This window comes from Grammomys surdaster, unplaced genomic scaffold (assembly GCF_004785775.1).
Source record: "Grammomys surdaster isolate TR1022 unplaced genomic scaffold, NIH_TR_1.0 373, whole genome shotgun sequence".
NCBI classification, from domain to species: Eukaryota; Metazoa; Chordata; class Mammalia; order Rodentia; family Muridae; genus Grammomys; species Grammomys surdaster.
The window spans coordinates 11,327,377-11,339,743 of record NW_021604792.1 but is presented as its reverse complement, the minus strand read 5'-3'; the positions used below and the strand labels follow the sequence as shown (position 1 = coordinate 11,339,743).

Genomic DNA, 12,367 nt, shown 5'->3' with positions numbered 1-12,367 from the left:
ATGAATGATCTTTTTAGGTTTCATCTGTATGCCTACAATTCCCTCTATGGCCTCTGGTGTTTTGGGTGCTAATGTTGACTCTAGGGTTCCTAGTCCTGCAGCATGGCCTGGAGTCCCTGGTGCTTGCATGGACTCTGGGAAAGCAGGCAGAATTTTGAACTGCAAAAATGGAGTCCAGGGGATGGGGTACACTTTACAGCTACTGAATGTGCTTCAAGGCAAATTGTCAGGTATATGGATTAGGTCAGGGTCTCTAGTGCCATCAGGTCTCAAAGAAATCAGGCAGAGTTGTGGGTCAGAAAATAGAGCCAGAGGTTTAGGGTGCAGTTTATAGCTCTCCATTTTCTAGTCTTCAATTTGGTTTTTTGAATACCTAGTTAATCTGTACTTGTGTCTCTTGTTTACTTTTTAGTAGGGGTTGTAGTAAGAGCCTCTTCTACTTGCTGTCTTTTTAAAATTAAGATATTATGACATCATCCTTTCCCTATCCTTTCCCTCCTTGCAAACTCTCCTATTCTGTTCATTACTTCCTCTCAAATGCATGGCCTCCTTTTCTGTGATTATTATTGTCAGCCATACATAAGTCCAGAAATAAGTACATCCAACTCACTGAATCTATCTGGTGTTGCTTGTCTGAACATTATTTTAACATGTTAAAGTAGTTAATCTTTATTGAATTAAAAACATTCTCTTCTACAGTTTTTTCTAAACAATGCCAACCTACTTAACATTATTTATATGTGTTAAAGTATCAGTAAGAATTTCAAAGAAACTTTAGGAGAAGGTATTTAAAAAGATAGCACTGCACACTGAAGAGATGCCCAGGCTTTAAGTCATAGTCCCCAGACCGTGGAAACACCTAGTTTTCCTGAACAACAAAAAAGTATTTATGAACCTGGTGTACTGAACCACACTGTGAGTGTGCATGCTTAGAGAAGCAACCTGTGTTTGAGGGCTCTATTTAGAGTTCTGCAGGCCAGGAAACCCCAAACCAGCCTTGTCTTTTTGTGCACAAAGCCTCAATCCACATGAGGTGCTTCAATAAACCAGAGAAAAAGGGGAGGAAGCTAGCACCAGCATGATCCAGGATATGTCTTACATCTTTGACTTGCCTATTTATTTACAAGACACACACAAGGTAGTGGTGATGTCTAATGTTCTATTCATTTACTTAGTTATTTATTGGGGGGCGTGAATTGAGATAGTGCCTTTCTATGTGGTATTAGATGTCCTGGATCTCACCATGTACAGGATGCTAGACAGGAGCTCACAGACATCCATTTGCATCTGCTTCCCTAGTGCTGGGATCCACTTGCTTGTGCTGGGAGCAAAGCTCCTGTTAATCCAACCAGAACCTTTGCAGCAGAGAGAAAGCATGGCCTTTCATCTCACAGTCTTTATGTGTCTTAACTGTGAATGGTCAGTCCTAAGTCAGTCTTTCTCTGAGGACCTTGACCATTCTGTGCTCAGGGTACCTGTGGCAGTCCACTGTGGTACACCAGGGAGCATTTGAGATCTGAATCATTCTGATTATTTCCATGCTTGAGAGTTTATTCCTGTGCTGTATTTGCACTGTGTGATAGGAGTGTGTTGTGCAACTCCTATGAAGCTAATATCCAAATGCAATTTCAAAAATTACTTTATGGAAAGAAAAAGAAAGAAACATGAGGGAAAAATACTGTTTCTCTTTCAACCTTCTCTGTTCTTTTCTGTGGCCACAGAGCGACTGTGGCTCATAGGCACATATTTGAGAGTCTGGCATAGTGGTTTTTCAAAAAGAAATTCTAGCTTGTGAGGTTAGCTGCATTTACAGAGGGTTGAGAGTCTAGGTAGACTTATTTAACCATCAGCTCTCTCGTCTTTGAGAAATTGAGAATTGTCAGAAAGTACAATTTCTGGAGCTTTCTTTGAATATTCTTCAATGTCTGATGAAAGTGTTCATGCAGATCTCAAATTCCAGGACTCAGATAAGAAAGAAGAAACACAAATGTCTGACAAATGTGGGGGAAAAGGTAAGATTTCCACCCATGGATGTGAGGTAAGGCTATGGCAGTGGCCACAGATTCATGCAGTGTGAATTTTTAATTTTTAATTAAAAATTTTAATATGCAGCATGAATTTTTGATCTGGCCTTTCATTTAAACCCCAAATACCAAAGTGATTAAAATTTTTTCTTTAAACCATTGAGATAAAACAATATATTTTACATTTTTTTATATTAAATTCAGGTATGTGGGAAGAGATTGTATTTTCAAATGATGGTGTTTTATTGTGAAGTTTTGTGTGTGTGTTTGTGTTTGTGTGTGTGTGTGTGTGTGTGTATGTGTGTGTATGCATGTGTGTTCATCTGAAGCCATGAAATTAGGATTATACCTTGTTCAGGAGAGTCATGGGCTTTTATGTTCTTCTTGCTAGAGTTTTGAAAAATAAACATCTTAAAGTGTAGGAAAAGACACAGAAAAGGAGAACATTTTTTTTTTATCTCGTTTCTTTCCTCATTGTTCACAGAGCTTGTTCCTGTCTAGATCTCTGGGGATTTCCCTGTTTTATCCTTGCATTCAGAACTCTATTCTATGTCTAAATTTAAGTTAAATTTAATCTGTGTGTGTGTATACATATATGTGTGAACATGTATGAGTGTGTGTGTAAGCATGTGTGTATGTATGTATGTGTGCATGTGCCACAGTGCTCGTATGGAGGTCAGAGGACACCTTGAGGAGACAGTCCTCTCCTTGCACCATGTGAACCACCAGGAATTTAGCTTAGGCTGTAAGGCTTGCACAGCAAGTGCTGTTAGCCCCTGAGCTACCTCTGCCCAATGTCTCTGCCTCACTGCTGTGCTTCCATACTGTTTTTATGCTGCTGAGCAGTCCCTTTAAGATTGCTTTCTTTGCTAGATCTGAGGGAGTGGTTCTCTCATCCCAGCTACCCAGAAGGATAGGAAGTTCAAGGTCTACCTGGACTGGGAGTGAGTTCAGAGTCAACTCGCTCAGTCAGTTAAGTGAGATCCTGTCTCAAAATAAGAAGTAAACAGAGAGTTGGGGATATAGCTGAGTGCTAGAGCATTCACTGCTTAGCATGTGTGAGGCTCTACTCTCAATACAACATTACACAACCTGACATACTCAGCACAACACCCACAACACACCAAAACCCATGGGAAATTCCTTCACACTGCATTCTCCAGGACACACCTTCCTGGTTTTCACTATTCCTGTGGCTGAGCTGGTTTTGTTTTTCTGCTGGTCCTGACTTGTATTCATTGATCGAGTACTGGAGGGCTCTTCCCAGGTCTCCTGCCCTGGTGTCACTCAGTATGCATTTCTAAGTTATCTCATGCCTTTTAGTTTCAAATTCCTATCCATCTCTCTCTCTTTCTTCTCTCTCTTTCTCTCTCTTTCTCTTTCACTCTCTATATAAAATCTATCTACCTACATCTATCTATCTATCTATCTATCTATCTATCTATCTATCTATCTATCTATCATCTCTATCTCTATCATATCTCTATCATCTATTATCTATATATATCTGTGATCTATCTATATATCTATCAGTTCTCCATCCATCAATCAATCAATCAATCAATCAATCATTTTGCACTTTGTTTCCTATCACTTTAAAATGCATCTAGATGACAGCATAAACACACATACCTTCTACTCTATTTTATTAGCAGACACAATAGTGTCTAGTACCTAAATGGCACAGATCTGATAACTTTTAAATAACTGAATATATAAATAAATGAGAAAATAATTGTAACAAAAGATAGACTATGAATTTATTTCAAATCTCAGCTAAGATCTATAACATTTATAGTACTTTCACTAACAATTTTCCAAAATACTAAGAAATCAAGTTTTATTTTTTATACATCACTTTGTAAGATTTCACAACATTGTTATGGTATCATTTGTTGATATAAAACACATTTCAAGAGCAGAATAAAGGCTGGGAAGTGGTGGCGCATGTCTTTAATTCCAGTACTTGGGAGACAGAGGAAGGCAGATTTCTGAGTTCGAAGCCAGCGTGGTCTACAGAGTGAGTTCCAGGACAGTCAGAACTACACAGAGAAACCCTGTCTCGAAAAACAAACAAACAAACAAACAAACAAACAATCAAGAGCAGAGTAAAAATATTATGTTATTCTTGAATTACTTTCTTGAAATAGTCTTTTTATACATCTATACATGGGGATAATATAAATCATTTAATGCCTTAACAATAATTCACCATGTAATTTTTTTAACTTTTTAGGGAAATGATCTAGTTTGTGATTCATTGTCCATAAAATAATAAAAGCATTCTATGAGAAGGTCTTTCATTAAACAAAACATAGAAAATATTGGAAAATTGTAATGAGAAATTCAGGTTCAGACTAGGTGAGGCACAGAGGTGAAGCGGGCAGCGGGACACACACAGTGACAGCCTGCTTTGCTGCACTGTTTCCTGTTGTTAGCTTTAGAGGGGACACACAATCAAGCAGAATTGCTTCCTCTTCTAAGCATCACCTCCACATTCCAAAAAGCTCCTCAGAAAGCTTCCTTCTGTCTCCAGGAACACACTTTCCACAAAAGTATCTGAGGACACACTCTACTTGTGCCTGTTTTTCCTTCTCTCTATTTTATAAGGCTAGCTTTACCTTTTTTGTGTCTTTTGTGAGTCTAAGGGTTAAAGTCTTTGCCTATGAGACTCATTTCTCATTAAAAAGAACTAAGTTTTTTTTTTAAACTTAGTCTCTTATTTTTTAAAGTTATTACCTTGATCTTATTGGTAAGATATTTGAGACATTTCATGAACAAAAACTTCTGAAGGGTAATACATAGCATAGTCAAAGATCTGAAACTAATCCTTGTATCTTAGTTATAGCTTCCTATCTGATTTCTCTTGAAAAAAGTCTGAATTTCTAGCAAAATACATAGATGAAAATAAATGAGGGGAAGATAAATGAATGGATGAGTGAATGGATGTATGGATGTATGGATGTATGGATGAATGTGTGGATGATGGATGGATAGATGATGGATTGGAGGGTGAATGGATGGATGGATGGATAAATGGAGGAAGTTAAGGTGTGAACTCCTTCTAGAACACTGTGCTTTTTTCTTTTCACAGGATCTTCTCCTGCTTCCCATTCACAACGTAAAACAGTCATGATTTTGAGTCTTCTGTGTCTTCTGCGTTTCATTGGAGTGGTGATCATAGGAGGCATCTGTATGTATCACCCCATTCTATTAAAAGATATTTTACATTTAGTTAAAGTATAGTTGCCTCATCCCCACCCCCTTCCCAATAATCCCTCTCATTCTCCTGCCGTCTCCCTCTCAAATTCTGTTATTGTTACATAGGTATGTGAATAAACACATAAATGCAACCTGGTAAGTCTGTTGTGTGTTGCATATATTTACATATCAAATATGTATGTATTCATATAGATATTTTCTGACACATTGGGAGATGTAGAATTCCAGGAGTTGTTGAACCAATGTTTATTCTTTGAATTAAGTCTGAACAATAATCTGCCCCAAGGGTGGCCTTATAATGTGGTCAATAGACATATGCTTGGTCTCGCCAATCACTCCTTTAAAGAAGCCTGTTCATACTACTTTAACATGTTAATACTGAAAAAAGAAAAACGTCATCAAATTTCTAAAGGTGATAGGATAACTTAGAATTTATAAGTATTTTTAAAATCATCTACCATTTTCTTCTCTTATTTTGTCTTAAAAAAAAATACCCTGGAGTTTATACATCTTCAGAGACAGAAATGATAAAATCAAATCAATTACAAAGCTTCAAGGAAGAACTTCAAAGAAATGTATCTCTACAGCAGATGTACAATCTCAACAACACCAAGGAAGTCAAGAACCTTGCTGCTATGCTGCAAAACATAGCCACACAGCTGTGTCGAGAGCTGTATAGCAAAGATCCAGGTAGTCCTGTATTGCTCTCAAAACTATTTCCCGGGCAGCAAAAAACCTAAGTCTTATAATCCTTTAAGAATAACTTTCTCACATAGCCTATATTAAATGTGAAATTAAATGAGTTTTGTAAATGAGTCAATGATATTTCCCTAGTTAGAGAAAAACAAGGAAAGTGGTAAAAACTACAAGCTGCCAACTTACAGGGTCCTGACAGTTCCATAATGAATCGCCAGTCAGTATACACAGTTTTCCTAATCTGCAGTGTATTACCATTGCCCTGGGTACAGATCTCAAGAGATGATGATGAGGGAAGGAAGCCTCTACAAATGACCTCACTCCTAAATTTCAGCTAGTACTGAAGGAGTGAAAGGCCTTGGCAAAGAAATGAGGTCTGGGTGGTGTATGGAATCAGGGGAGTATGTGTTGTCTATAAGCACCTTTGTAGTTTTTGTGGCTAGACTGTGCTTCCCATGCTTCTGAGATGCCTCTCTAGGAGGAATATGCCAGGAGTTGAAGGCCAGAGAGACACCTGGTAGGCAAGGCAGTCTGATGTGGCAGTGGGAGCCTGGGTTTTACTAGATGGCATATTAGCTGTGATTAATTTTTAGAGTCATAAGTGAGTTCCTAGTGATGGGCAATATGTCTGAATCTGGCCAGGTACTTGAGTGTTTTTGGTTTGTCCAAGTTTTGTGTCAGGTTTCTAGGGCAATATATAGGGATGTAGAGGATTCGTTTTCTTTCTTGACCTAAAGAGAGGGAACACTGTAAATCTGGTCAATGTCACCCAGAAAATAACGGGATAGTTGTCAAGAGTGTTGAAACCAACCTGTAAAACTCTGTCCTTCTAGAGCACAAATGTAAACCATGTCCAAAGGGTTCACAATGGTACAAGGACACCTGTTATTCTGAAGTCAGTGGGTATGCAACATGGCAACAGAGTGTTATGTTCTGCTCTTCTCAGAATGCCAGCCTCCTGAAGGTTAAGAACAAGGATGTTCTGGTAAGGCTCCATGTCTCTGTTCCCTCCAAAATGGAATCAGCTTCACATCATGAAATATAGGGTACAGAGGTATGCACTGGGAAGACATGCAGTGTCTTGACTCGGGATTGTTTTCCTTGCAACGCCAGAGGACTATGTCTTGCAGTTTTCTCTTAGGAAAATCACAGTCAAGCTAAAACACACAAAGTTTTAGCTTAAGTGGAATTTTAGAACCTGCAAGATAGATGGATAGACCAGGGACTCCCAGAATGCTCAGGTCTGTGTATTTCCAAGTTGGAAGTGTAGAAGCAGGTTTCTGTTTATGCCTTCTGAATAGTTCTCCAAAGACAGAGAGTATGATGATCATATCCAAGGCTCACCACTCCCTTAAAAACCACATGGGGGCATATTCTCTATTGTCATTATATTATATCTTTTTTGACTAGGTGAAAAAAACAACAACAAAATAATTCAAAACAAAACCAAACCAAAAAAAAACCAAAACAGCTTAACCCAGATAGAATTATACACACACACACACACTGGGTTGATAGAGAGGAAACAAATGCTAAATATACATACTTAATAGAGTTATTAGGACCAATGAAAAGTGAATTCTCCTGTTTATTTATTTGTTTATGTTTAAGTAAGTGGTTCTTAAACTTCCCAATCCTGTGACCCTTTAATACAGTTCCTCATGTTATGGTGACCCTCAACTATAAAATTATTTTTGTTGCTACTTCATAACTGTAATTTTGCTACTGTTGTGAACTGTAATTGTAAACCTCTAAGCTTTCTGATTGTTTTAATCAAGGCCTGGGTAAAGGTTACTCTACTCCCCGTTGGGTAGTGTCCTACACGTTAAGAACCGCTGGTCTAAATAATGTCTTTGTATTTTATTCATTAGTCAATAGTTCTGATCTTTCACATAGCAAACTTTTATTATTTTCTGGGTTTTGTTTTGTTTTGTTTTTTTAGACAAGTCTTACACAGTATCCCTGGCCAGCCTCTCACAGTAATCCTGCCTCAGCCTTCCAAGGACTAGAATTACCAGTGTGATCTGCTGATCCTAAATTATAGTCATTTATTGTGGTATAAAAATATATCACCTTAAGAGCTCAGCTTTTCTACCATAAGAAACATGTCATCTTTTATAGGAGAAAAGAATTCTCTATAAAATCGATTATTCTGTCTCATTGACCTTTCTCAAGTGATCATTCATAATTATTTACTTAAAAAAACCCAACTGGCTTCAAAAATATCACACACACACACACACACACACACACACACACACACACACACACACTACTTTGGCCAAAAATTCTGGGCGGGCTCTGGGCTCTGTAGTTACTGTTTTTCTCTGAATATGGTACTGCTTTCCTCTTTTACTGTTAAGTCTGGTTTGCAATCATTATCCACTTCCTTTGCCTCAGAGTGAATATTTGCTAACCACATATTTAGAGCAGAAAATTGTTAAGCTTTTCATTGACCCTATGTTAATGTTACTCAATGAATCAGTAGGTTTTTTCATCATTAATGGCAAAGGCTGAAGAGATCTCAGAGACTTCAACCTACTGTTGCAAAGTTCTTAGACCGATCAAAGAATTCATACACAGAATGCAAAAAGTTGAAGGGTTTTATTAGAAAGCAAAAGTCAAACTGGAGAGATGACTAAGCAGATAGGAACACTGGCTGATCTTCCAGAGGTCTTGAGTTCAATTCTCAACAACCACATGATGGCTCAGGACCATCTCCAATGGGATCTGATTTCTTCTTCTGGTGTATGTGAAGACAGAGCACTCGTATACATTAAAATAAATAATTGTGTTGTGAGAATCTACTGAAAGAAGATTCTGGAATGAACTAGGATTTAAGAAGGATCTACCCTTTCTGTTTTTTTCTTACACTGGCAGATTGGGTGTGTTATGGTATCAGACACAAGGGAGAGCTGTAGATTTTGCAAGGCTGATCAGAACATAACAATGAAATAAAGGACTGTTTGAAATGACCAGGGTCAGCCATGTTTCTGACCAGCTCTGGTGGTGGTTTTAATTGTTTGCACAGTTTCAGGATACCCTGCTGTAATACAGCTAGCTCAGTGGTTGCATCAGCTTCTGGGCACTGTAGCTTCTTTCTAGTTCTTCCCTGCCTCTACAAAGCAGGCCCTGCTTTCTTTCTGCTAGACAGGGAACTATGCTGTGAAACACTGACATTTTCTCTTTATTTTTAATTTGTTTGCTCATATGTTACATCCCCACCCAACATTTCCCTCCTCTCCACGAAGCCATTCCCTCTAACCCCCTCTGTTACCCTTCAGAAAAGGGCATGAATCCCAGGGATGTAAACCAATCGTGCCAAATGAAGTTGGGATATAACTAGAACCCTCTCCCTATATTAAGACTGGGTGAGGCAACCCAGTAGGAGGAAAAGGGTCCCCAGAGCAGGCAAAAGAGTCAGAGACAGCCCACTTGCTGTTAGGAATCCTACAATAACACCAAATTGCACAATTATAACATATACAGAGGTTCCAGGGTAAAGCCATGTAGATTCCTTGATTGTTGGTCCAGTCTCAGTGAGCCTCTGTGAGTTGAGGTTTGTTGATTATGTGGGTTTCCTTGTGGTGTCCTTGACCCCTCTGTCTCTTACAATTCTTTCTCCCTTCTTTCTCAGGATTCACTGAGTTACACCCAATGTTTGACTGTGGCTCTCTGCATCTGTTTCAATCAGTTGCTTGGATAGAACCCCTCTAATGGTGATTTTGACAGAAGCCAGGTTCCTGTCTATGAGTATAGTAAAGCATCATTAGGAATAGTTTGACTTTTCTTATGTGCATGTTTGGTTCTATCCTAGGCCTCTGAGCCATCTGTCCTCTAGATTACGATCCTACAGGCTGTGTCAGGGTGGACTTCCGCTCAAGGCATGGGTGTTAAGCTGGACCAGTCATTGGTTGGACACTCACATAATTTCTGGGCTACCTTTACTCCAACACATCTTGCTGGCAAGATTAATTGTAGATTAAAGGTTGTGTGGCTTGGTTGGTTTCCCAATCCGTCCACTAGAAGTCAAGCTTGGTTAAAGGAGATGGTCATTTCAGGCTTCATATCCCTGATTCATAAAAGTCTTAGCTGTAGTCAACCTAATAGATTCTTGGGATTTTCCATTACATTAGGTTTTTACTTTGTCCCAAATTGCCTGCCCACTCAAATTCCACTCCTGTCTTCTAGTACCCTTTCTTTCCATCCTCCACAGACCTGATCCCTCCTGTTAGCATCTACATCTGTCCCCAGTCCACACACAATATCTATTTTATTTCCCCTTCTTAAAAAGATTAATGCAACCCCTTTAAGTCCTCCTTGTTACATTGCCTCTTGGATCTGTAGATTGTAGAATAATTATTATTTACTTTATAGTTAATATCCACTTACAAGTGAGTATGTACCATATTTGTCATTCTGTTTCTGAGTTACCTCACACAAGATGATTTTTTTCCCTAGTTCCATCCTATTGCCTGCAAATTTCATGTTATTTTTTTTAACAGTAGAGTAATACTAAATTGTGTAAATGTACCACATTTTCTGTATCCATTGTTTTGTTGAGTGACATACAGGTTGTTTCCAGTTCCTGGCTCTTATGAATAAAGCAGCTATGAACATAGTTGAGCAAGTGTCCTTGTGGTATGGTAGAACTTCCTGTGGGTATTTACCCAAGAGTGGTATAGCTGGGTCTTGATAAATCTACTCCCAATTTTCTGAGAAACTATCAAATTGATTTTCAAAGTAGCTGTACAAGGTTGCACTCCCACCAGCAATGGAGGAGTCTGATTCTGCACAACATCCCCACCAGCAGGAACTGTCACTAGTGTTTTTGACCTTAGCCATTCTGACAGGTGTGAGATGGAATCTCAGAGTCAATTTCATTTGCATTTCCTTGATGACTAAGGCTGTTGAACATTTCTTCAAGTGCTTCTGGCCATTTTGGATTTATCTGTTGAGAATTCTCTGTTTAGATCTATACCCCATTTTTAATTAGATTATTTAGTTAGTTGACATATAGTTTCTTGAGTTCTTTATATAGTTTGGAATTTAGTCCTATGTCAGAAGGAGAGTCCTGAAAATCATTTCCCATTCTGTAGGTTGCCATTTTGTCCTATTGATTGTGTTCTTAGCCTTAAAATGAAGTTTTCAACTTTATGAGGCCTCTTTTATTAGTTGTTGATCTTAGTGTCTGAGCCATTGATGTTCTGTTCACAAAATTGTCTCCTGTAACATTGACATCTTAAGCAACACTATCTATTTGTCTGTCTATCTATCTATCTATCTATCTATCTATCTATCATCTATCTATCTGTCTACCTATCTGTCTGTCTGTCTGTCAATCATGATTTATCATCTATTATCTATCACTTTTTATTTGAATATGTGTACATACATATATACATATACATATACATCATATACATATACATCATCCTGACTGCAGTTTCCCAACCCTCCCCTCTCGCCAATCTTTCCTACTACATCTCCCCTTTCTCCAGAACCACCCATCTCCACCTGCCCTCAAAAAAGAGCAGGACTCCCAGAGTCATTAACCAAATACAGAGTAAGAAGCTACAATCTAAAAGACCAGGCACATATTCTCACATCAAGGCTGGACAGGGTAACCCTTTTAAATGACATTGAAAAATGGTAATGCCACTCCAAAGCTGTCATTTAGGGTACAGATATAAGAGACAACTTATTTAAAAGGACATTTCTGTTTCTGTAGGAATTTATAAGGTCTAAGATGCTAAGCAATTATTGGCTAGCATTGTCGCCCAGAAAAGATGATATAAACTATGAGACACTGAGTGAGAAGATGTTCTTCTCTGAATGGTAAGTCTTTAGTCTTGTTGGATTTTTATGGTTAGACGTGAATGGTGACAATTTCCCCAGGAGCTTGGTAGATTGCTGTTAAAAGCAGCTTCAGCTGACACCACTTCCTTAAAGGTAACTGTCCCATCAGGCTTTTGTGATATCTACATTCAATTATGTGGAGGGTTGCCTCACATATCTTGTCATTATTGTGGCAAATTTCCAACAATCTACAGTAAACAAATTATGGAAACTTTTTTTCTTCTAAAAAATATTACTGCTTATAGTTAAGAAGATTGCAGAAGCCAAAACCATTCACTAGACATCTTTAAGTACTTAATATTGTGCTATATTCTGGAATTCAAAAGGGAATCAAAGACTGACACCTTCAAATTAGGGCTGTATGTAGAAGTCTGTGTTGAGAGTGCATGCACGTGTGTTTGTGTGTGTGTAGTGCATGGAAGAATGATGCACTTACGTGTGTCCTGCATATGTGGTATGTGGGTGTGTGTATGTATGTGTTTGTCTGCTTCTAGTGAAAGTCACAGGGCAAATTCTGGTTCTCTCTCTCTCTCTCTCTCTCTCTCTCTCTCTCTCTCTCTCTCTCT

The 12,367-nt window shown here is 38.4% G+C and overlaps 1 protein-coding gene across 1 annotated transcript in view; it reads left to right on the top strand.

The window, feature by feature from the left end:
* Window positions 1–1,921: 1,921 nt before the first annotated feature.
* Window positions 1,922–12,367, top strand: part of LOC114632531 (C-type lectin domain family 12 member A-like) — an 11,934-nt gene continuing 1,488 nt past the window's right edge. Inside the window, exons 1-5 of the mRNA XM_028781076.1 lie at window positions 1,922–2,012; window positions 5,119–5,217; window positions 5,748–5,936; window positions 6,776–6,927; window positions 11,674–11,780. Of these exons, the coding sequence (XP_028636909.1) occupies window positions 1,922–2,012; window positions 5,119–5,217; window positions 5,748–5,936; window positions 6,776–6,927; window positions 11,674–11,780 (638 nt within the window). The remainder of the gene's footprint in view (window positions 2,013–5,118; window positions 5,218–5,747; window positions 5,937–6,775; window positions 6,928–11,673; window positions 11,781–12,367) is intronic.